General features: G+C 38.6%; 2 protein-coding genes across 20 annotated transcripts in view; one reads left to right on the forward strand and one right to left on the reverse strand.

Moving 5' to 3' along the window:
• The window catches only part of LOC128508286 (neurexin-1a-like), a 359,836-nt gene extending 353,159 nt beyond the window's left edge, over positions 1–6,677 (reverse strand). For all 18 annotated transcript variants that reach the window (XM_053479541.1, XM_053479540.1, XM_053479548.1 and 15 more), the window contains exons 1-2: positions 6,590–6,677; positions 3,075–4,255 (exon numbers count right to left, since the gene is read on the reverse strand). In XM_053479541.1, the coding sequence (XP_053335516.1) occupies positions 3,075–3,786 (712 nt within the window). In that variant the 5' untranslated portion in view covers positions 3,787–4,255; positions 6,590–6,677. The remainder of the gene's footprint in view (positions 1–3,074; positions 4,256–6,589) is intronic.
• A 7,245-nt stretch (positions 6,678–13,922) lies between these two features.
• LOC128508863 (mannosyl-oligosaccharide glucosidase-like) lies at positions 13,923–22,484 on the forward strand. 2 transcript variants are annotated; one of them, XM_053480353.1, is made up of 5 exons: positions 13,923–14,151; positions 16,208–16,577; positions 16,738–16,961; positions 17,577–17,770; positions 20,164–22,484. In XM_053480353.1, the coding sequence occupies exons 2-5, from the start codon at positions 16,220–16,222 to the stop codon at positions 21,920–21,922; spliced, it is 2,535 nt and encodes an 844-aa protein (XP_053336328.1). In that variant the 5' UTR covers positions 13,923–14,151; positions 16,208–16,219; the 3' UTR covers positions 21,923–22,484. The 2 variants fall into 2 exon arrangements, with proteins under 2 accessions (XP_053336328.1, XP_053336327.1); XM_053480352.1 differs by having other exon boundaries at positions 14,118–14,151; positions 16,195–16,577.
• The last annotated feature ends 3,805 nt before the right edge of the window (positions 22,485–26,289 follow it).

The following is a 26,289-nucleotide window of genomic DNA, read 5'->3' on the forward strand; positions in this document are numbered from 1 at the left end:
TTTACAATACAAGGAATAGCTTAAAGTTGACTGAGATTAATTAAGTGCATTACAGTGCCATACATTCTTATTTTAAAGCCTTTTCTCAGATGCAAAAATAAAAAAAAAAATTTATGACTTTACGTATTAAAAAACTAAGGCACACATTAAAATAAATAATTATACAAAAACACTAGGTTGTGCAGCTTAACTTTTAGAACTAAAAGTTTTGAAATTTACAGCTCAGGCATAACATAAGCCTTTACTGGCAATTTTTGTTGTTTCTCTCGCTGTTTTTTTCTTCTCTTGGCTCGCTGATATTTTTATCGCTACTTTTCATTTTGCATCCCGCAACAGAACGCTCCCTCAAATCAATACACAGCTAACTGTTCGCGTCTCCTTCCGCTTTGTGGGTGACAGAAGCGCTTCTACTTTGTATGTGTTTACTGGCGGCTTGCATCCGGAAGCGCGCTGTGTTACGTCAAACAAATAATTATGCAAAAACATAACGCAAGCTTTTAAAATTAATTAAAAGAAGCAAAATCTTCTGCCTCGGTCATTTTTTGTAATTGAATTACTTGAGTTACATGAGGAATCGTTTCAGCCCTAAATCAGTTTTTGCATTCTGATTGCCAGTTTCTCTGTTTTGCTCATGCGCAATTTTATGTTGCATGCTCAAGGGTGGGTTACCCAAATAATTTGTTTAATTTTTACAAAAGTTAGCCAAACTAAGAATATAGTATATCATCAAGTACTTTCAGTAGGAATTTTAACTGCAGCCCTTGAAGCCCTTTTCTAAAATTAAAATTTCCTTGTGTTTTTCATACTTTTAGTAATAAAAGTATAAAAAACGCAAGGAAATACTTTCCCTTATCACCACAAGGTTTCAACAATGAAAAGCCCGGGTAATGCTGAGTACTAGTACGATACTTGTACGGCTAGTATTAAGTAGATTACAATAGGTGTTAGGACTGCAATAGATATCACAGGGTTTGTTCCAGGGTTAAGTTAACTGAGATAACAAACCTTGTCAGACAAATCCCACTTTCTGCATTATGATTGGAGTTAGAAAGTCCGAATTAAAGGCAGCTCAGTTAAACGGTTGTTCAATGAGAAATGGCAATGAATGGGGGTGACATTGAGCTCAGAAAAGAGGGGTGCATTCTGGTGAGTGACCTAAATATGCATGGTTAGCACCTTAACACTCAGTTCACCCACACTCATTGTTTTGAAAGCACAGTATTTCTAACACACGTGATACACATCACGCTAGACAAAGACACTGTTATCGGAAAATCCACGGTATCAGAAAGCAATGCACTACTTGATCCAAATTTTTCGTTTTAGTGTAAATAAAAAAAAGCAAGAATTGAGGATCTTTTTAATGCCTTTCCAATACAATTTCTTTGTGTAAGAGGCTAGTGACTACACCACTGATTACTTTCGTGTAACAGCATAACATCCAGTGTTTTAATCCCTACATCACACCGTACCACCTCCACCATCAAACATCCATCTATTAGGAAAACCTCAACACTTTTCCTCTCCTTACACAGAGATAACGTCATAGGCCACCAAATCCCACGTGAGCCTAAGTGCAAAGTACCTTAGAGGATGTCTCACAGATAATTTTTAGCTAACGAGGTCTTCCAAGAACTGGTAAAAAGGTCATGATGCAAAGTTTTAAAGGTCACAGTCATGACAACTGATCATTGATTTAGATTACACATGGCTTAAGATGTATGGGGCCATAAACACCTCCAGAACAACAAGAGTACAGCAGAAGAGAGAAAAAAATTCTCTCAAATATAGAGACAAAATACAGTTACATAAAAGTAAATTTTATATATGAGTGTCTGTTTGGTATGAATTCACGCTCGTAAGCTAACCTAGTGGTACACACAATACTAGAGCTAGCCTAATGCTAGATAGTTTGCTAGCAAGTTAAGCCTTTATTTGTTACATATACAGTACTGCACATTCAAAATCTCTCTTCCCAGCATATCCCAGCATAGTTGGGGTCTGAGCGCAGGGTCATCTATGATTCAGCGCCTCTAGATGATGCAGGATTAGGGGCCTTGCTCAAGGCCCCAACAGCGGCAACCAGACTGAGCTGCGGCTCGAAACGCTGACCTTTCAATCAGTAACTCAGAGCAATAACACACTCAGCCACCACTGATCACCTGTTTTAGCGGTAATTAAATAGCTCGCTAACAATCTTGACTACTGGTTTACTAAATTTACGACTTTGAAAATTTACGATGCTATGCTTCACAGCTTAACTGTGAAGTTATATGTAATTTTTGAGCTTTGCAGCTATGGAGTGCAAAAAAAAAAAAAAAATATATATATATATATATATATATATATATATATATATATATATATATAAAAACATGAACACATTCTTGAATGTGTGTTCCGTGGACAACAAGCTAACCAGCTAACCATTAGTGATCGTGAGTTTCACCTTTGTTTACTTTATTAAAACAGCAGACGGTACGGTCAGTGTTAAATACAATTGATTATTTATTTACACAACAGATATTTAGCCTGTCTAGCAAGCTAAGCAACGTAGTTACTAGAGCTATGCTAATTCACTCTGCTGGAAAAAAAGCATGAAAGCAGCAGTTTGATTTAAAATCTTGGTATGGAACAAACTAGTTTTCAATTGATTCTGTAAAATGTATCCTGTAGAATTTAATGATTTTCGAGAATATAATAATAAACCTCTTTATAGACTATTTCATCTTCCTTTTCACAGCATTAGCATACCACTAGCAATCGTACAACCTGGCTTACAACCAGGATAAACTTAATTGGCTACTACTTGAGAAGTATAACTAATTATGTAGCTGGGGGAATTAGCACAGTCCTGCTTTCAGGTAGCCAGCTAGCTTAGCCTGGTATTGTTGCTAAATAACATTACACACTCAGTTTTTGAAAAGTTTTTTTTTCTTTAAATAAAAGTTTTGTAAAATCGGTTAGCGCTAGTTTCATTTTCAAGGTTTCGAGAGAAAATTATTATTGACAATAAGTATTTTCGAATTTTCTGTCCAACCAAGAACCAGAAGAACCAGGTCTGGGTCTCTTACCTTCAGTGCAGTCCTTTCCCTGAAATCCCGTCTCGGAGCAGTTGCATATGGGTTCGTTGTCGATGACGTTGCAAACTCCTCCATTAAAGCAAATGTTCTCATCATCGCACGCATCACTGTCCACTCCTGCACTGTTCAGCATAACAGGCACAGAGTCATTAACTTTCAAGTCAGTTATCCAGCCTTCAAAGGGAACTTGCTCCTTCACTTCATTCGACGTCAGACGTAGCGCCATGGACCGTAGCTCCGGAGGTATCCCTCCCAAGAACAAGTGACTAAACACGGTCATGTCCCGTCGCTTGGACTTCACCTCTACCCACTTGACCTCGTTGTCCACGATGAGTGTGGTGTTCTGGAAGTTCCTCTTTACCATGACGGTGTGCCACTGGCTGTCGTTGACCAGTACATCCGAGAGTACGGCGACCGGCTCGGCGCAGAAGATCGAGAAGCGGAGACTGAGCTTGCCGTTGTTCATGAGCAGCTCCAAGAAATCGCAAAAGCCCTCGTCGTCGAAGTACACCAGGAGTCCACGGGAGCTCTTGGTTTTCATGTTGAAGCTCATCTCACTATCGCAGCAGGCATTCCACATGGGGAACGCCATCCACTGGCCGTCAGCACCGGAGAACTTCAAGCTGGCACTGGCGTCCACCAGGGTGCACACAAAAAGTCCGATCCAGATCAGGCGCGTAAGGGGACACAGTCGCAGCACCATGATGAAGCTAATGGTTCCTAAAAATCTAAAAAAAAAAATTACTGTTCTTAAAGTGAATCCCACGGCTCAGTGGAGACCAGTTTCCAGATGAACACCAACAACCTCGGGTCTGCTGCTGAAGGGCAGAACTGGCATCCTGGCCATGAATCCTACACGGTAGGAGGGATTAGAACCTCCTAAAGAGAACATTCTTCACTCCACATTGGACAAGGCTCCAAGGTGAGTCCTGCAATGAATCAGCAGCGCTCCCAGTGCTCTCAGTGCTCTCCTGCTCTTCTCTCTCGCTCTTTATGATCCACAATCCTCATAGCAGCGCACATACACACCTCCGTGCAACATGCTAAACGCTACGCTTAGGCTTATCAGGTCAGATTAAACACACGCAGGGATGTGTGAGACGCCCATGCTGTCGAGTCGTACAGCACAACTGTCATCATTTCTCATAACGTCATCAGCCTGTGTGCCGAGCCTGAAGAAAAGAGACAGGGAAGAAAGGAAGGATGGCGAGATAGAGGAAAGAATGGAGGTAATGGACAAAACGTATAAAGAAAAAAAGGAAGAAAGTAACAAAGAACCCAAATGTATGGAAACAAAATATAAAGGAGGAAAGAAGGAATTAAAAAACAGTAAAGGAAGAAACAAAGAAAGATGAGAGGGCCAGAGGGAACAGAAATATTAAGGAAGAAAGAAAGAAATAAGAAAACAATATGAAGAAAGAAACAAACAAAGAAAGAACGATGAGAGGACCAGAATAAACAGGAATAAAAAAGGTAAAGAAAAAAGAAAGAAAGAAAGAAAGAAATCGAAAATAAAATGTAGAGGAAGAAGAAAAGAAAGAAAGAAAGAAAGAAAGAAAGGAAAAATATATAAGAGAATAAAAGAGTAGAAAAGAAATTAAATGAAAAAAGAAAGAAAGAAAAAAAGAAAGAAAAAAGAAAGAAAGAAGAAAAGAAAATGAAGAAAGAAAGATGAGAGGACCAGAATAAACAGGAATAAAAAAGGAAAAAAGGTAAAGGAAAAAGAAAAAAAGAAATAAATGGAAAATAAAATGAAGAGGAAGAAGGAAATAAAAAGGGAAAAAGAAAAAAAAAGAAAGAAAGAAAGAAAGAAAGAAAGGAAAATATATAAAGGAGTAAAAGAGTAGAGAAAGAAATGAAAAGAAAAGAAAAAAAAGAATGAAAGAAATGGAAAATAAAGGAAATAAAAAAGTAAATTAATAAATAAGAAAGAAAGAAGAAGAAATGGATAGAATAAAAGTTTTGAGGACGAGAAGCAACAAACAAATATAAAGAAAGAAAGAATGAAATAGAAGATAAAAAAAGATAAAACCCAAAGTATATGAATATGAAGATAATGAAAATAAACATAAAGGGGAAAATGATTTAATAGAAAAGAAAAGGAAAGGAGAAAGAAGGGAAAGATTCATCATTTATTTCCGATAACATGACATTTATAAAAAATTATTATCACCTTCCATGCTTGGTATATTTTGTATTATATGTAAAAAAATTTATACACACTTCAGGAAAATAAAAACTTCTATAAATATTTGAATACAAAATCTATTGCTATCTGTTATACTGTATATATAATGTTATTAATTTATATTTTTTGGCTGAGATAGATAGATAGATAGATAGATAGATAGATAGATACTGAACCCTAACTCTAAAACACGATGAAGGCTGTCAGACAGTTTCCTTCGAACTTTAAGGATTATGTGTTCGTTCCTCTTTCCTTCTCTAGGAACCCTGACATTAGAGGTTCTATGTGGAACATATTCAGTTCCCGAAATCTGTCAACGTTTTATTAAACCTTTAAAGAACTCTTTTTTTTTCTTTTCCTAATAAATAAAACAAATAAACACCAAGTACTAAGATGTTCAACATCTCATGAATACATAGTAAATGGGTTCTTCTTTAGCTGTAAAATAAAAGGTTCTATGTGGAACCTGGTTTAAGGTGGGAGCTTTCCAGGAGCATCATGGAACCTTTAACGGTTCTCGATTCATTTTTATACTTCACCTTTCAAAACTGTCCATTATCATCCTATAGGAAACGCAGTGAGACGTTTCGTTGTACGCGTTACAATCGCAGAATGAATGTTCTTTCATTTTTGTCACGAAGTGTCGGAGCATCATCGATAGATCGACCACACAGTGTTAGACGTAGGATGAGAGCTGAGTCCTCTCACACACACACACACACACACACCCACGCACCCATACTCACGAGTGCACCCATACACACACGCACACATGTGCACAACACACATGGATGCAACCCCCTGCACTTTTTCTGCCCTTTTTAAAACAACCTTGGGCTGAAATGGTCACGGTTCTCCGTGTGTGAGAACGGAACAGCAGGTTCTATGCAGAACACCCTGTTGCAGAAATGCACAAATGTCACACCTCGAGAAGGCACTCAATCCTTAACTTGGGATATATTGGACCAACTTATGCACAGATAACGCAACTCCTTTTTCTTGCTGTCCGATTTATTAATGCACATTAATCCGAATTTTATTATTCACATGCACACACACACACATACACACATGCAGAGAGAGAGAGCGAGAGAGAGAGAGAGAGAGAGAGATCATCTTCCATCTCAGATTAAACAGGAAACAAAAGGAGGGATGGCAGTAAGGCGGTCATTACGCAGTTACAGTGTTTAGATCTCTGGCACGCAGCGCTGCATCAACACATCCTGCCTCAGATTTACTAATATAAATAGAGACCATTAAGTGATATATATATAAACATATAGTTTAAAAAAAATGGTTCGAGGATTAATATGATTACCTCGGATGCTCTGCAAGTTGTGACGGAGAGACTTCGCTGTGCTTTGTGAGGAGAGAGAGAAGAGAATGAGAGGTAGAGTGGAAGAGAGAGAGAGAGAGAGAGAAGGAGGAGGAGGAGGAGGAGGAGGAGATGCTCAGCCTGGTCGCTCTGCTCTCACTGCCTGGCTGAGGCTGAAAGAGGGTCACGTGACATGGATCTGGAGTGGGCGGGGCCTCAGCAGCGCTGCAGCACCTTGGGCAGCTCCGTGTACACGCACACACACACACACACACACACACACACTATTCACTATCCGATGATTATGAACACGCTTCTTCCTTCTTGCTATTTCATTTACTGCTAATGGACTTTAAATACCGCTGAATGGAATGAAACCCAGTGTGCATCAACAAACAGACATCAACACACTTATTATTATTTATTTTTTGATTAAAGGAAAGATCCTCCAGCTAAAGGGGAACCGGGCTGGTTAGAAAAGATGCTGCTATTGCTTGAGAAGAGTTCATCAGGATCAGGCAAGAGGCAGCCGTGGTGAAGGTGAAGGTGAAGGAGTTTCCTCCTGATCAAGCGTGACTGCAGGGAAGAGAGATACAGAGACAGAGCGAGGGCTTAAGGAGAGATGAGGGCGGTGTCTCGAACGCTTAAGGCTCAGGGTTACTGACGGAAGGGCGTGATGTTCGAGCCCCAGTACCACCAAGCTGCCACTGTTGAGCCTCATCTGCTCCAGGGCTGCTGCATCCTGAACTCTGACCCCAGATTCCTCCTAACTAGGATATGTGGAAAAAAAAAAGCAATAAAAGAATAATAATTTCACTGAGATTTAAGGTACTTGTAACAGATATCGGAATCTTAATCCTGATATACAGACGCTCACACGAGCGCATGGGGGACGTGTATCGTCACTCAGGGCTTCATCTCACGCTCTCGGAGGAGAAAGAAGGAAGGAGAGATGAGTCAGTGGAGAAGAGCTGCAGCACCAGCGGAGAGCAGCAGAGAATTGCAATCAACCAACTGCGCCGCCATCAGCTTTCTTTTTCTTATCTTCTTTCTTTCTTTCTTTCTTTCTTTCTTTCTTTCTTTCTTTCTTTCTATTATTCCCTTTTTTCCCTTTCCTTGCTTTTTTTCTTTCATTCGTTTTTCTTTCATTTTATTATTCTTTCTTATTTTTTCGGTTGTATTTTTGAATTTCCTTTTACATTTATTTTTCTTGTTCTTTCATTCATCCTTTCTTACTTCATTTGTTCTTTTTTATTTATTTATTTATATATTGCCCTTCTTTCTCATTTTATATTTTTTGTTGTTTTTTTTTTACACTTTTTTATTCATTCATTTCCTTCTTTCTTTTCCCTTCTTTATGTTTTCTTTAAATTTTTCTTTAATTTATTTTATAATTTTTTTCCCTTTCTTTCTTTTTCTGTTGTCTTTTTTCCTTTCTTTGTTTCTTTCTTTTTCTGTTGTCTTTTTTTCTTTGTTTGTTTCTTTTTTTTCTGTTGACATTTTTTTCTCTCTTTCTTTTGGCTTTCTTTTTACATTTTCTTTTTATCCATTTTCTTATTCTTCTTTATTTATTCTTTCTTTTCCATTTATTTCTTTTTTGCCTTTTTCTCTCTATACATTTTTTATTCATTCGTTCATTTCTTTTATACTTTTTTTTCTTCTTTAATTTTTAAATTCATTATTTTTTTTCTCCTTCTTTATGAAAACTGTAGGTAAATTGCACTTGACCTCCAGGGCCAAGGGTTTGAGTTCTTCCTCGGTCTGTGTGCATGGACTTTGCATGTTCTCCTCATGCTTAGTGGGTTTCCTCCAGGTTACTCCGGTTTCCTCCCACAGTCCAAGGGCATGCAGAGTAGTCTAATTGGTGTTTCGATGCGATGGATTGGCACCAGACCCAGGGTGTACCCTGCCTCGTGACCCTGTACAGGATAAGCTCTATAGAGAATGAGTGACGGAAAGTAAATAACAAATGTTAAATTCAAATTGCTGTTACATAGTTGTATTTTTTTAATTAAAATAAATTAAAAACTTATATTTGAGTTTATTATTAAGCAAGAAAGCTAATTAATCAATGTGTCTGTGTTTTTTTTCCACCTTAACCATATGAGATGTATTTCCAGAGTGTGTAGGTGGAGGAAACACATTTACAGTACACACCCAGTCAGTATTACAGTCTGGAGAGCTGGACAAAGTCCAAAAGGACGTCTCCAGATCTACAGAAAATCCATTACTTTATCTCAGGAAAGTGCTTTATCCAGCTCAGAGGTACAACAGATCCGGAGTCTATACTGGGAACACTGGACATGAAGCGGTGGATGGGATGCTGGTTCACATGCAGCACACACCTTACACACTCCTTCCACACCTTCACACTTACACTGTGCTGTAACCTTTAACTAATATATACAGTATTTATAATAAGTTTGTGAATGAGTCCTCTATTCTGAGCCCTTACAGGTCTTCATGTTATATGTACAGTAGAACACTTACATGTTAGTAAAGAAAAAAAAATTAACATGTCGTAGGTCTACATAGTGAATTTGTAGTACATTTATCACTGACCCACTCGGAAGCTTTGGAGTACTCTCAGTTCCACGGTTCTTCACAGAATCCTACAGTTTAACCCAAGTCTGTGTTTATGACCAGTAGGCTTTGTGTAATAGTCTTTCTAGTGTATTTGTTGCATTAGGAACTAGCATTTATTCCCAATGTGCATCAGTTAGCCTTTTTTTTTCTTTTTGCATAAGTGGAACATCTTGGTAATGTCGGTAATATTTATTACTATTTAATTTGTTTGTTATTGACCCAATTAGGGATTTCCATAAAGTCCATAAAGTACTGTAGAGTTATTTTATTTTAACATGTACTCGCATTGTAAGGTTATTCAACATCAACACATTCATTGATGTACTAGTCAGTTTTTTTATTTTTTATTTATTTGATCTTATATAAAAAATAAAAAATCTAATAAATGTTTTTGAGCATTTATGAACCATTTATGATAAAGTTAATAAATAAATAAATAAATAAACTTGAAAACTATTATAAGATCATGTTTGTGTTTATTTAAAGTAAGTCACTGTGTGAAAAAAAATTAAATAAAAAAAAAAACATTTACTGATTTCTTTCCTATTTTTTAATATATAAAAATTAAATATTTCATGTATCAAAATATATTAAAAATGTTCATTTAAAACCAGCTTGAAAGTGTATTTTAATATTGAAAGTGTATATTAAAGGACGGCACGGTGGCGTAGGGGTTATCACTGTCAACTTGCACCTCCAGGGTCTGAGTTTGAACTCCGCCTCAGGGTCTGTGTGCATGGAGTTTGCATGTTTTCCTCATGCTTGGTGGGTTTCCTCTGCACACTCCAGTTTCCTCCGCTAGTCCAAAGACATAAAGATTAGTCTAATTGTCGTTCCCAAATTGCCAGAGGTACAGCAATGAGGTAATGGAGGTCCTACAGTACCATGGTTGTAAAAATGGAAATAAGTACAATGGTCACCATTGGCCTTGACTGTCCCTAGTTGGACTACGGAGGTACCAAGATGGATGAATGGAAATAGATTCAAGATTCATTAAAGAAACATTTTCATTTCAAGGAATCTTTTTTTTTTCATATTTTGGGCCAATTAATCAGGGTAGAGCGATGCAAATTACCTGGTGTTACATGGATTCTCTTTGTTCTTTTTAAGATTAGAATGACAGTAAATAAAATCCCAGTGTAGAAGAAGACAGGTTCTGAGTCTGGTTCCTCTCGTGGTTCCCTCCACCACTCTCGCCGCTGTGTGGTTTGAGAATTCAGAATCTCCAGTAGGTTCAGTTCCAGATCTCTGTTACACTTATCTGTGACACAAAATGTGTTAAAGGCCCTATATACATAACAATAAATTCATATTAAATTAAAATGAATCTGTGATATACTGTAGGGAATGTTCATTTTTTAAAAACACGGTATTCCTCCCAGACATCGTCTGTGTTCTGGCTCCATCTGCTGTCTGACTGAAATCTCTCCCAACCCAAAGGAGGACTCCCGCTATTGTATTTCATGCAAATCTTAACACTTTGGTGTTTTTTCCCCCTAATCAAGCACAGATGGAGAGACAAAAAATAATAAGAAAATAAAAACCCTACCTTGGCTTTGCTCGTTTGTAGAAAATAATGAACTAATTATAACTATGTGATTATGTGGGCACAAAGCCCGCGCTTATTACTTCTGGTAATTATTTTTTAGAACTCTTTCCCCCGAGACGTCGGATGATGACAATTCATCAGAAAAGAGCTATGCTTTGTTGAACTCTATAATTGCAATGGTTTAATCCCATTACCTCCTCAGTGCCAGTTCTCACTTGCACATAAACAAATGTTGGCTTGTGTGTTATCTGTTTGAGTTCTCTCTCACTCCCATGCTCTCTCTCTTCCTCAGTTTTAAGTTTCTTCAAAGAGGCTTCTAAGAAAGCACCATGGACCTAAAAAAAAGGAGGTTCTTCAAGAAGAAAAGAAATTTGAAGAAAACCTTTGTCACATGTACATTACGGCACAATAAATTTTTCTTTTTTTTTTCTTATCACAGTACAGTAGATGCAAGCTTTTTAGAACATTGGGGTGCTATTATTCAGGATTCAATTAATTTCTTGTAACTGTGTGAACACCACAAACTTGCAGCTTGTGCTAACCTCTATACTGTAGCTGGGCTTATAACTTGCATTTAAGAAGTACATGTATCTTTTTTCTCTGTATATAAGATAAAATAAATGTAATACAGGTATTAGGGGCAAAATGTGAAGGTGCAGTAATGGTGTGACAATTAGGGACTAATAGTATGTAGTACAGTTGATAGATATCAGCCGATCATTAGTGGAATGAATGATCTGGGTAAGATCAGTAAATAGTACATGCTTTAGGTCGGTAAGAAATTGAGTGAATATCATAAGTAGAGATGGGAGGTAACTATGTTACTGTACTTGAAGTGTGATATGTGCCGTATAGCACATAGAGCGACAGATACACCCTACAGTACCCTGGAGATATGTTCGACATTTCTGTGGCAGTTACAGTGCATCCGTAAAAGTATTTACAGTGCATCACTTTTTCCACATTTTGTTATGTCACGGTCTTATTCTAAAATGAATTAAATTAATTTGTTTTCTCAGAATTCTACACACAAGAGATTTTTTGTGGCCAGAGAGTCTCATCAAACCTAAGAATTTTGTTTCTCATGGTCTAAGAGTCCTTCAGGTGCCTTTTGGCAAACTCCAGACGGGCTGCCATGTGCCTTTTACTAAGGAGTGGCTTCCGTCTGGCCACTCTACCATATACAGTAGGCCTGATTGGTGGATTGCTGCAGAGATGGTTCTCCTCTCTCCACAGAGGACCTCTGGAGCTCTGACAGAGTGACCATCGGGTTCTTGGTCACCTCTCTGACTAAGGACCTTCTCCCCCGATCGCTCAGTTTAGATGGCCGGCTCTAGGAAGGGTCCTGGTGGTTTCAAACTTCTTCCACCTACAGATGATGAAGGCCACTTTGACTTCATGCTTGGTTTGTGCTCTGACGTGTGGGACTGTGGGACCTTAGTATATAGACAGGTTTGTGCCTTTCCAAATCATGTCCAATCAACTGAATTTACCACAGGTGGACTCCAATTAAGCTGCAGAAACATCTCAAGGATGTTCAGGGGAAACAGGATGCGTCTGAGCTCAATTTTGCCAAGCCTGTGAATACTTATGTACATGTGCTTTCTCAATTTATTTATTTTTAATAAATTTGGTAAAATCTCAAGTAAACTTTTTTCACGTTGTCATTATGGGGTGTTGTGTGTAGACTTCTGAGGTAAAAAATGAATTTAATCCATTTTAGAATAAGGCTGTAACATAACAAAAAGTGATGCGCTGTGAATACTTTCTGGATGCACTGAATTAACAGAGTCGGGTTGTCAGCTCAATGTCTGCTTGTATCGAGCACTTGAGGGTGAAGTGGGAGACTGACAGCATCAGGATTTCGAACCGGGAACCTCCTGACCAGTAGTCCACCACCTTAACCACCGAGCCACCCCTACCCCGTTACTGTATGTACTTTTGTACATATTTCACATACTGTATCTATACTTTTTTTGAATAGTTTTATTAGGTGTTACTTTTTTTTATTTTACTACTTCACAACTATGTTTCTGTACTTCTGCTAAGTTTCTGCATGGTATTGTGGTACATAACCACAGTGGTGTGTATTGTTTGAAGCTGGAATTTTGCTACCTGCTAACTGTTAAAAATACATATTGCATAATGCTATTTAATTATTATCAAAATCAAAGAAAAAAAAAAAACTCCAATAAAAATGACGCCTTGAAGAAGAAAGACCAGACATACAGGTTCGGATTCACTGAGTCTGAAATTAGACAAGAGCAGAGAGTGGCGATCAGCTTCATATACAGTCTGAACGAATCTGTAGCGAGTGCAAAAGCTTTTGAGTGGCGCAACAGAAACATGTTTTTATGGCGTAACATTATTAAAAATTGTGCGCTAAAGGCTAAGATCAGCCTTTTTTCCCAAACATGTGTTAACAGCTGCTCAACCAACACTGTCAAGTTGAGTTTTGAGACTTTGGAGGTGTTTCGTAAACGATATGAACACTGTCTACAGCGATACTGTGGTAAATCAACACACTAGTTTGTTAGTTTCTTTCAGGATAAATAAACTCACATTTCATTACTGGATTTATACATTTTGATCACATTGTGGTAGAAGTGGATTATTTAAATTACGTGAAGTTTGTTTAGAAATAATAATTGTGGCAGATAATGCTTAGTTAAATGTTAAACTCTTGTATTTAAAGTTAGTTTGTCTTAAATTAAATTTTATTTAAATTTTAAGTGAGAAAACTAACATTGTAAGGAACAGCCTACATTTAACTAATCAGGTTTAAAATTGTAATAGTAAAAAAACAAACAAAAAATTGTAATATCGAATTCGAACATTTACGAAATCGTGATACTTAAATCAAAGTTAGTTTGTATTAAATTACATTTTATTCCAATTTTAAGTGAGGAAACTAACTGTAATGATCAGGCTACATTCAACTTACTGGGGATTTCCATTTTAGATAGTCAGCTAGACTGATAGTATTTCAAAACAAAAGTAAAACTACACTTTTATACAGAGATTTATTTTATTCCAACAAATCCTTTAGCAAGTATTTGTTTTGAGTGTACTAATATGGCGGCCAGCCCGCACGCGCATGCCAATGCCTCCAGCCGTCGACGCCATTTTGAAACAGCTCCTCTGACGTCAGCAGAATGCGACGAGTGCGAGCCATGTTTCGAACTTTCTAGCAGCTTTTGCCAGAATGCGCACATAAAATCGCCTTCGCGATGAACCAAATGCTGAAAAACATCCGCCGTTTCCGGACGGAGAGTGACATAAACAGGCGAACAGCGTCTCGAGTGTGCGGTTTTAGGAGCGAAGAGGAAGAACCGGCGACCAATCGGGAAAGAGATCAGCGTGTCAGGTGACGTCCTTCCCGGAAGTGATCAGGTGGCTATGGTGAATCAGACACTCGCAGATCTTTAAGGTAACATACTTCACGTTTAAACCGGGATTATTAAACAGTTTAACCGTATCTCGGTTAATCCACGGGGTTAATAATTTTCTACCATTTTTTTGTAATTAAACTAAGACGCTTTCAGTGTTTAACTGTGTTAATTCATTATGTATTTCCGCTATGTATAATAGACTGGCTGCTACATGCCATTCATAACAATTATCACCCTCATAGTTATCATCGTGGAGGATAAAATAACAACTATTTGCCATCAGCATTATTATTACTACACATATGCAATTACTTGTACTTTACAGCCAGAAGTTTATTTTGTAAAAATATTTTTTTGGTTTTATTATTGTTTTTTCATATTTTTTTTTATTCCTTATATGGATATTTACTTTTACTCTATTTGTCTTTTTTATTATTATATTCTTATTTCATATTATTTATTTAAATATTTAGGTCTACAGCGGTAGATAAAAATTTCACTGCACATCATACTGTGTATGTGACAAAGTGACCGATCTTGCTTCCTTTAAAATGTATTTTTTTTTGCCGGTGTTTTACTGTCTCGCTTTAAACAATAATATGCAAAAATGTGAATGTAAAATTGGCTCGTAAAAGCATATGACCTGTATAGATGCTTACTTAAATTAAATCATTCTGGGTTTTGGTAAAAGCTTAAAAAAGCAAAAAAAAAATAATATATGTAGTGTCCGTAACCGTGTCAAATTCATGTTGCAATATTGTAGCAATTTTAGAATAATGCATTTTTTCTGGTTTATATATTTTTATGTAAAATCTAAATTGGAATATGAATGACAGTTAAAATCGTAAAAAAATTTAACTGTCATTCATATGCCAATTTAGATTTCACATCATAAAAGGGCATAAAATTGTATTTAGCAAATCTGATAAAAATATAAAAGTGTATGCGTATTTACAAGAAATAATAATAATAACCTAAGAGTGGGTTGGGAGATAAAAAGGGGGACCTACTCAGTATTAGGCGGGTGGTCATAATGTTGTGTCCGATCAATAGCTTAAATCAGATTAACATTGTATTTTGTCTGATGCACAACCATACACTGGATGACATATAACATAATCTAAAAAAAATTATAATTAAAAAAATCCACTGAAAATGGAATTAAATTTACGTGAATAAGAATAGATATGTAACTTGAAGATCCAGAAGTATAAATTTCTTTAGGAAAGTATGCAAAAGTATTAAAATATTAGTACATTAAATATACATTTAAACTGGCAGTAAACAAATCTTCGAACCAAAGTGTGATGTATAAAAAAAAAAGGAACTACAAAAAGTATAAAGATATTCACTGTGGGTGAAAAATTAAACTAGGCAATATTTACTGGCTGTATAACCTGCAGTATTACCTGAGCCGTGATGAGAACGGTGTCTAAATAAACGAAAGCGAGTAGGATTTTAGGCATCGGCACCAAGAGTCAGCACATGCGACATTAACAAAGACGGCCGACCACTTGACTGTTCAGGATCTAGCTAAGAGGAATTCGATTGTTCTAATGCAGAGACAGTGGCGTAAGGAATGCAACTCTACATCTGGAGACGTTAAAAGCCTGTCAGGCAGGAAGTGGCTAGTGCCTCCACTGAAGAAAAGTAAAGATTTGCTTTCATTTTTCTGTGTAATAAAGTACATGTACAGTTTGTTTCAATAAATTTCCTTTAGAAATCTGGACCAATATTTAATGCCTAGTTACATTTCACCCACCTTGTTTTAAATGCAAAAAAAATGGGAAAAAATGTGTTAAATAATCATGATCTTGGCCCACACAGCCCTTGTCAAAGCTATGACTTTGCTTAACATGTAAATATCTAGAGAATAAAGTAAAGCCCTGGGAAGGAGTGTCAAGGCACACACTGATGTTGATATATCGCAGTGTGTGTGTGTTTGTTCAAAAAGCTAGGTAAGCAAACTACTTGAAAATCACATTCCTTCTTGTTTTTGCCCTCTGAGGCTACACGTCTTGCACCAAGACTCGCCCATGATTGCCTTTTTTTTTTTGTCTTAAACAAATTTCATGCATCAGTCTCTCTCACAAGGTCAAGTCAAACATGGGGAGGGTGAGAAAGAGGAACGTGGCCGCAGATGGAGATCTTCACTCTCAGAAAGAAGAGAAACCACCAGCGCTTGTCCGGAGGGAAAAGGAAAAGAAGAAAGGAAAGACGGATATTAGTAAGATCCTCATCAACATTTCCATCGGGTTGTGCATTTTTAGCCTCATCTGGTTCTTTTATGCCATGTTCATGCGCTCAGTGTTGGCCAGGAGACCGATCACACTCCATCCTTCACCTCGCGTCTTGGATGCAAACAGCACAAGCGCCGCCGTGTCTCCCGAGAGGTTCTGGGGCTCATATCGGTCACAGGTGTATTTCGGCATGAAAACGAGAAGTCCTCGGTCCGTCGTTACAGGTAAGATGGTGTCTTGTTTTGTTTTTTTTTACCTCATATTCGTTGACGTACCAGTGTGAATTTATTATTAAGGAAAAATGCAGACACAGTGCACATCGCACTCCGATTCCATCTTCGTCCTAACATCAGTGTTTTTGTGTGCGCATGTGGGGTTTCGTAGGCTTAATGTGGATGCGACAATTCTCTGCCAAGGGCGTTAACCTGAGGCACACATGCGAGCAGGGGGATGGGTTGCGTTCCTACGGCTGGCTTGCGCACGACGGAATCAACTTTGGCATGCAGCAGATCCAAGACAACGATTTTATTCTCTCGACGACCTTTGTGAAACGAATGGGAGGGGAACACGGCGGAGACTGGACATGGAGAATCACAGGCAAGCAGCATGTAAGTAGTGCTGCGGTGGGGAAGGCTTTACATTTGCCCAGGTAATTTAGCTTGAGTGGTTGTTGTAATTAGGAACCGTCGCGTGTATGCAATCGGCAGTATCTGGGAATTGATTGTCAATGAAACTCTTACCGAGATTCTCAACTGTATTTCCTGCACTGTGAGGTGGTTGTTGGTGATTAAGCAGTCCAGCATTGGAAGTTTCATATGATTACTCTCCGTCCAGTTAGTCCAGGCAGTCCGGAATTGACCGTAAGACTTAGAAGAGGTGTTAAAAGAAAAGAAATGAATTATTCTGATGAAACAGTGGTGTAGAGAGAAAGCAAGTGTGGACCAAGAGGTAATCCCCTGAGGAACTCTTATAGTGAGTTATGCTTTTATTCTTTATATCCAATATTTTTGGGATCAACTATACTGCTTTCCTTGGTGTAGATTAGTAATCTAGTCTCCAGGCCACCAAAATATTTTCATTTTCTGGTTTGTCCACAACTGAATAAAAAAAAAAAATCTGATTAATCTTATTATTTTAAAATATGTAAAGCCTTACTAGATGCAGTTTGGTTGGTGGGATGTTTGCCATCCTTTCATCATCACCATAATCATGTCTTTCTTCAGAGCACTGCCCCTCAAGCTTCAGTCATCTCGCTGATGTTCTACGTGGCTGCAGATACTCAGGGTTCCCTGCAGGCTCATGTTTTGGATAGGACACACCTGAGCCACGTTACAGGCACTTCAGAGGAACTGGGAAACTTTAGAATCACTTTTGGGAAACCCACAGGCGGAGAGGAGTCTTCCAATAAATATGCCAGGTATTTCAAATAATAAATCACATTTATTTAAATTACTCTTCAAATAAAGGATGCAGTATTTGCTTTGAGGATGCTGATGAAAAATTACAGAGAAGGTAAAAGGGAGTTGCATTGTGTCTTTGTAAATTTAGAGAAAGCGTATGACAGGGTGATGAGAGAGGAGCTGTGGTATTGTATGAGGAAGTCTGGAGTGGCAGAAAAGTATGTTAGAGTGGTGCAGGACATGTATGAGAGCTGTAAGACAGTGGTGAGATGTGTTGTAGGTGTGACAGAAGAGTTCAAGGTGGAGGTGGGTATGCATCAAGGATCGGCTCTGAGCCCCTTTTTGTTTTTTATGGTGATGGACAGGATGACAGATGAGGTTAGACAGAAGTCTCTATGGACAATGATGTTTGCAGATGACATTGTGCTTTATAGCAAGAGCAGGAAACAGGTGCAGGAAAATCTAGAGATGAAGGTATGCTCTGAAAAGCAGAGGAATAAAGGTTAGCCAAAGCAAGACAGAATACATGTGTGTAAATAAGAGGAACCTAAGTGGAACGGTAAAGCTATACAGGGAGCAGAGGTAAAGAGGGTGCAGGATTTTAAGTATTTAGGGTCAACGGTCCAGAGCAACGAAGAGTGTGAAAAGGAGGTGAGGAGCTGGGTACAGGCAGGTTGGAATGGGTGGGGAAAAGTGTCAGGTGTGTTATATGACAAAAGAGTATCAGCGAGAATGAAAAGAAAGATGTTCAAGACAGTGGTGAGACCAGTGATGCTCTACGTCATAGAGACAGTGGCACTGAAGAAAAGATAGAAGGCAGGAGTTGGAGGTAGCAGAGATTAAGATCTCTTTGGGAGTGACAAGGATAGATAGCATCAAGAATGAGTTCATCAGAGGGACCACCCATGTTAGATGTTTTGGAGATAAAGTCAGAGAGGCCAGATTGAGGTGGTTTGGACATGTTCAGAGGAGAGATTGTGAGCATATTGGTAGAAGGATGCTGAGTTTAGAACTGCCAGACAGGAGGTCTAAAGGAAGACCAATGGATGCAGTGAGAGAGGACATGAAGTTAGTTGGGGTAAGAGGACGCAGAGAATAGGGTTAGGTGGAGGCAGATGATTTGCTGTGGCAATTAGCCGAAACGCAAAGGAAGAAGAAGACTTGCAGTATAAGAAAGAAAGCAATATGATTTTCTGCATCGTTTCATCAATTTATGTTGACAAACTTTATAGGCCTATGCAATATTGGACACCAAACCACATTTCAAAATTTTATGGGATCAATAATTTTCTAAACTAAACTTAAGAACTTAACTTAAACTAAATCACACTATAAGCATCCTGTAAATGCAATAAACAAAACTAAATAAATAATAAACAAGAAGTCTAATTAAAAGTCTAATCAAGTTTGGATTCAGAATATTGCACAATTTTAAACAATGTATGTACGCTGCTAAAAAAACAAAAAAAATTGTGGTTACATTCGTTCATGTGTGAAAATTATTCCTCATGCCCTCAGAACTCTTTGACAACTTAAATCCTGGGATATGAGTCTCATCAAAGAAGAACTCCATAGATGTGATAACTTGGTGATTCAGTACATTCAGGTGGTCAGTTGACAGTTTTTTGCCACATAACCTTGCTAAGCCTAGACCTGAGTGACTAAAGCAACTCTACATCATAACACTGCATCCAGAGGCTTGTACAGTGGACACTATGCATGATGGGTGCATCACTATATGCGCTCCCACTCCACATGACCTTATCCATCGCTCTAAACTCCAATCTTTAAGCTCCCTAACAAATTGAAGCCTTTTTCCCCCGTGATGAGTCTCACTAAACAAGTGGTTTCCTTGTGGACACACAACTGTTTTAGTCTCAGTCCTGTGATCTCATTACATTGTGTGTTTGGACATGCTCTTACTTTCATAGTTACGTTTTATTTAGTACGTTTTTTTTTTGTTTGTTTGTTTATTGTTTATAAACACATTATCAATAATGTGTTAGACAGTTTTTAAACCTTCTGATAAACCAACTTTTTCCCCATTTAGATTTTGTATTAAGCTGATATGTGTAAGGCATTTTTACTAACATGTACATGGCAGGTCACAAAGTACACAACAATATAAATGTTTTCAAATATCTAAATAACTAATGAGTTACTCATCACTATTAAAGTATTAATTTAAAAGTATATGAACACCTGGCTATCACACCTTTCTGAGATTTTTTTCAATACTTTAAAGTATAATGAAGTCAATAACTTAAATGATATTTATACTTATCCTGTTGTTTACTTCAAGTCATCCTCAAGGTGACACTGGTATGACAGTTCAGTAAGAAAAAGTGATAGCACAATATCAACCTTAAGTCACATTTTTTACATGCTGTGGTATGTTTCTTCTCCCCAGCTATAATTACTTGCAGACGCGGAGCCCTGGTCTGGACCAATTAACGGAGATAGTGAAGAGTAGCCTAAGTCAAAGGTTTCTATTCAGTCCATCCACTGCTGAGAGGAAGCCGTACATTGCTGTGGATACCTACACACCTCCTCCACAGCAGCAAAATGATAATCGCATCCGGAGTGACTTTGTGGTGCATCAGGTTACTGTCCAAGTTCCCTTTCAGATTGAGGTTTTATTTGAATCTGGAAGTTTCCATGACCGACCCAACCAGCTGAAGGGCTCGGTATTGACTGAGGAGATTACGAGACTGAAGTCGTCTTATAACGAAAAGTTTGAGGAGACATTTGGACTTCAGGCCAAAGGGTTTACTCCAGCCCAGGTGAGGTTTGCCAAGGCTGCTTTAAGCAATATGCTTGGTGGCATGGGCTACTTTTTTGGACAATCGGTGGTGCAGTCAAGGTATAACGAGCACCCCGTGCTCTACCCTGAAGGTGCCTTGTTCACCGCAGTGCCCTCACGCTCCTTCTTCCCGAGGGGTTTCCTGTGGGATGAGGGCTTTCACCAGCTCCTGATCAGCAAGTGGGATCCTCAAGTGACGCGTGAGGCTGTTGCTCACTGGTTGGATTTGATTAATGTGGATGGGTGGATCCCACGTGAGCAGATCCTGGGTGATGAGGCACTCAGCAAGGTTCCTGCAGAGTTTGTGGTGCAGCGCACTGAAAATGCAAATCCACCTACATTCTTCCTAGTCCTGGAGGAGTTTATGGAGCAGCTTGAGGCACGTCCAGGTGCACCACATTTTCAGGGTACTCTAAATTTTCTTCGAAGGCTGTATCCCCGATTGCAGGCATGGTTTGGATGGTATAACACCACTCAAGTTGGACCCTTGCCCAACTCTTATCGTTGGCGTGGCAGGGACAAAGACACCAACCAGTTTCTCAATCCCAAGACCTTGACTTCTGGGCTGGATGACTACCCACGCGCATCACATCCTTCAGAAGACGAAAGACATGTGGACTTGCACTGTTGGATGGTACTTGCATCACGGACCATGATGAGCATATCACGATTGCTTGGCGAACCTCATCAAGAATACGAGCGCACCTACCTGGCCCTCAGCGACAACAACCTTCTGAGTGAGTTGCACTGGTCTGAGCAGCATCAAGCCTTCTGTGACTATGGTAACCACACTCAGGCTGTGTCACTGCAGCAAGAAAAGATTATTGTACCACCTGGACAGATGAGGCAGCAGTTACCAGTGAAACGCTGGGTGCGGTCACTTCGCAAAGCCCCTAAGCTTCAGTATGTGAATGCACTTGGCTATGTTAGTCTTTTTCCATTCTTGCTTCACATCCTAACACCTGACTCTCAAAAATTAGAATACATTTTAAAAGACATTCGGGATCCTGCTCGCTTGTGGACACCGTACGGTTTGCGCTCACTTTCCCGTTCAGATCCGATTTATATGAAGCGCAATACAGAACATGATGCCCCCTACTGGCGTGGTGCTATATGGATCAATATCAACTACCTAGCACTAAAAGCCCTACACCATTACAGTAGTATAGAAGGACCATACAAGGAGAAGGCTGCTGGTCTTTATCAAGAGCTAAGGACTAATGTCATCAATAACATTTACAAACAGTACCAGGAAACTGGATATATCTGGGAACAGTACAGTGACAGCACAGGTCGGGGACAGGGTAGCCACCCTTTTACAGGCTGGTCAGCTCTGGTTGTTCTCATTATGGCTGAAGAGTACTGATACCCCTGCAGGTTTTGTGTTCATAATATCAAAGGGTGCTGATATTTATCTTAAAAAATGCTCTGCGCTGTTCATGAAATGGTTAAGTTACTAAGGAGAGATAAATCTCTGTATTGACATCATTTTGTAAATTAAAATTCTGACAAAATGTAATATTAAAGAATTCTGATATTTCACTTTTAAAATTGGAATAATGTAATAAATCTACCTATGTTTTATGGTTGTAAATTACAATGAAATGGAAGGATTTAGAAAAGCTATGTCAAGAAAATGGTTGTTACTTTTTTTTTTAACAAAAAAAACTTTGTTAGAAAAAGTTTGTGCAGATTTATGACTTTTAATTCCAATTAAAAAGTAGAGAAATCTGGGCAATATAATCACAAAACATTAAGGATGCAAAATTGCAGAGGGATTTTTGGTATCTCAAACGGTTCAGCCATGGCAATGCTTGAAACTTATGCCGAAAAGTGTCTAAGAACTTCCTAAATGACGTCATATTGAGTGACATTATCGTGTGATGTTTTTTTTAGCATCCAGGGCTTTTGGGGGATTTAACATGCTCACAAAGCACACAGGTTGGAAACTGTTGCTATTAGGACACCTGAGCGGTTGTTCGCTAGTCGTGGCCCAGGGCCTTAATGCAAGATTTTGCCGTGTACCTTATTTATACGATCGCCACCAAACTGGAACCACATTATGTCAAGACATTGAGATTAATTAGATCCAAACCAATTGACTTGGCTTGAGATGTGGCTAATCTGTTCCTTAGTTTTATATAAATATATTGCTATATATATATTATGTCATAATGGTATTGGTATAACCCCTTTAACTGCATGGGCCCCTTATCTTTGTGGTGTACCTGGATGCCGATAACATACTGTAGGTGCTTGGGCTAATGATATTCATATAATCTTAATGCTGCAGTAAAAAATAGTGTTTGGAAGTATGAGTGTAGAACCTGCATTAATGTATGTTCTGCATTTTAAGATAATTGCCTGATTTTTTGCAGATTTTCCAGTTAAATCACTTTCATTTCAATTTTGTAATGTGTGGAAAAAATTGGGGGCCTGGTACATACTTAGTGGTGAGAACTGTTGCAAGTACAACCATTAAGATGAGGTAACTACATGCAACCTCTCTTGAGAAGGGGCTTGATGTAGATGCCAGTCATGCGATTGGTACGCTGTTAGGTACAGCATTAAGACAAAAATCTGGACATCAATGTAACCCTACTAAAATCATATTAATGAATATTTAAAACTCCTGTATCAAGCGACTGACATTTTTAGCAGTTAAACTTTAGCCCAAACTCAGCATCCATCAGCATCCAGCAGTTCCATGTCTTTCCTCTCCGTTACTTGGAACAGCACAGCTGTCAGATCCATGCCCGAGGCAGCCATGTGCCAAAAAAAGGGACAAAGAAGTCGGAGAATTTAAGGGTGGCCCATCAGAAAGTGCAGCTTTCACTTGACCCATTGCCAGGAATGTGTCAGCTGGACCAAACCTTGCCCTCTTTTTTTAATGACGTCTGTTAGAGGGCTTGTGACATCCAGGTTATCAGGTACCGCCCTTCAATAATAGCCAGAAATCCTCTCAGAAACTCCCTCTTTTTTTTATTTGTCTCAGGCAGTCTGCAGTTATTGCTGTCTTGTCAGTTTGATGTGTATGCCCATGACCAAGAGAAAACCTAAGTACATTACTAGAGCTGGAGCAACACGATACACTGCATCACCTTACCATCCTCGGTGACTAATGCTGTAATAACTGGAATGAGATTCCGTAATCATGGTAAAACTCCATAGCCATCATAATTTTTTTTGTACTTGAAAAAGAAAAAAGATTTTTTTTTAAAAATGGGTGGAGACAAACACCTCTTACTTGCCACTATACTCACTTTACTGGCAAATGCCTGCCCTTTTATATCTAATCATGCATACCACTTGTTAGGAGGCAGTGTGCTACTTTAAACACAGCGAGGTTCTTAAGCCTATTTATCTAAAAAAAATATCTAACAGAGGAGTTGCATGTAAATGGCTGCGGTTAACACAGCTGCCAGCACCTTTGAAGAAAGTATGAAATGCATGCCCATGAAGTTGATCAGCTGATCATTGTTGCCAGATTCTGTCACATAGTAATTTACAAGCTGATCATGTTGGCATTACCATGGGACGCTTAATTGAAAATGGACTCATTTATATGAAAAGGATGTATGCCTTGATATGCACAAATTTATATGAAAAAAAAAATGCTGTTTTTCATGCTATAAAGTTGGAGTGACACCTATGGTAATATTTTAAACTGGATATTTAAAGGATGGCACATCTAGGGTTGGGGGGTTCAAATCTTATGAGTCCAGTCTGTATGCGGAGAGTCTCCCCACGCTTAGTAGGTTTCCTCTGGGGTGCTGTAGTTTCCTCTCACAGTCAATAGACATGAAGTTCTGATTAGCATTTCCAAATTGGATAGGCTTTTCCTTGGATAGGCTTCAGGCCATCTGCGACCCTACCGGATGGATGGATGGATGGATGTTTCCAACTGGATTCACAATTACTTTGCATAGGTTTTAACGAGATTGTCATTTATGGCCAGCAGAGGGTGGTGTGATCTAAGGTTTTACCTCACATCACCCACGTCTTTATATGACAGGGTATAGTTTTGTCACAAACCAGCTTTACACAAATAAAGACCCATAATAAGAAAGTTGACAGTGAGGGGAAACCCCTTGAGACAAAATAAGAAGGAAACCTTGAGAGAAACAAGACTCAACAGGGATCACAAACTTTGAAAGTCTCTAATACTTTAACATGCATGTAACAACAGAGTGTGTTTGTTGAAAGGATCATCAGTATGTTTGCATTTTTCAGTATCTAGGTGACCTTTCTTAGATTTGTCCATTTCCTACCCAAGACCTACCTTGTCCATCTTAAATATCACCACCACTGGGGGCTAAATAAATATTTGTAGAATATATTGATATATATTTATTATAAATATAAATCCACTATTAGGGTTAAGAACTTTAAACATTAAACTTGGGCTGCTCCTATGTGCAGACCCTAATTAAAGCACTTATTGGTGATTGGCTGACATGAGAGCTGTTGTAAAACAAAAGAGGACAAAACACAACCCATGCAGGTTTTGAGTGACCTGCTACAGCTGTGGGAAAAGGTTTCCACCCATCCATCTCCACCCTTACAGTCTTAAATGCTCTGAAACTGGCTATTTCATGTTGGCCTTTAGGTATAGTGATGGCTTTTTCTCATTCATGAATCTGAATGTTTTCTTTGTTGAGAAAGGATGCTATTGTATTCTGGATTCCTGCCACCAACATGAGACCAGTTTAACAAGTCTACTCCATTCATGTGTTTGATTCAGTGCTGAATCTAGATCTGTCCCAACTGGCTCCATTAGCAAACAGAGAGCCAACAGATCATTGATAGATAAAGTACAGACACCAAGATGTCGTAGGCATGTCTCATGAGGGGACAGGGTTATTCGACAACATTCTGGACAGGTGATGATGTACAAATCATTAAAATTGAAATTAATTAATTAACTGAATAAAAAATAGCGGGAATGGGTACCTTCTGTCCGACATCAGCGCGACCAGAGATCATGAGGCTGGTCTTAAATGTCGCAAAGGACTCGTTAAGCTAAACCTCATTTACTTTCCTAATCCAATGTTAATGAAATTGTGGGGAAAATAATGTGATGAGAATCATTTCTAGATTTTTTATTTTTTTTTGCTTGAGTATGACTCAACCATGTTAACAGACACAAAGCAGCGCGTAGGTGCCTGATTCCTCTGAATGCTGTGCTTTGTGGAGGTTCACATGTTCTCTCTGTTTGCTTGCGAGTTTCCTACAGGTCCACAGGATTCCTCAAACTCTATTGAATGGTGAATACAGAGTACGATGATCTCTGTACTATATGCAGACACACTCCATAGAAATATCACGTGGGCAGGAAGCTAACTTGCAGCTACTGAGGCAGCGCTATAAAAGATCTCTTTAAAAAAGTGTTATGGAAAGATCCTTCGGGATCAATGAAATTTTGAGTCAAATATAAAATAGACAAAATTGTTCTAAGAGTTCTGGACAAGCGTCTGTTAGACCGACACATGCACATGAGTTTCATTAAACAAGAGACAGTGAATGGGTTTTACCCACTGTGTGAGCGTGCCGGCACCTGGGAATGTTGTTCTTGGCTAATCTCACTTGTGGCGATATCGGCGAGTTTTAGTTAACATTTCTGTCCTGATTTATCTTAAAGCTACAAGAGTACGAAAAAAAGGACTTTCTGTCTTTTAACCTTGGCCTTATTTTCTGCCTGATTGTGCATCATAACCATGCTGTTTTTTTACA

The sequence above is a fragment of the Clarias gariepinus genome, chromosome 20 (genome assembly GCF_024256425.1).
Source record: "Clarias gariepinus isolate MV-2021 ecotype Netherlands chromosome 20, CGAR_prim_01v2, whole genome shotgun sequence".
Classification (NCBI taxonomy): Eukaryota; Metazoa; Chordata; class Actinopteri; order Siluriformes; family Clariidae; genus Clarias; species Clarias gariepinus.

Excerpts from the sequence above, each read along its gene's own strand:
- LOC128508863 (XM_053480353.1), top strand. The coding sequence starts at position 16,220 with ATGGGGAGGGTGAGAAAGAGGAACGTGGCCGCAGATGGAGATCTTCAC. Across the intron at positions 16,578-16,737 it reads TCCTCGGTCCGTCGTTACAG|GCTTAATGTGGATGCGACAA; the intron begins GTAAGATGGTGT and ends GGGGTTTCGTAG. Across the intron at positions 17,771-20,163 it reads TCTTCCAATAAATATGCCAG|CTATAATTACTTGCAGACGC; the intron begins GTATTTCAAATA and ends TCTTCTCCCCAG.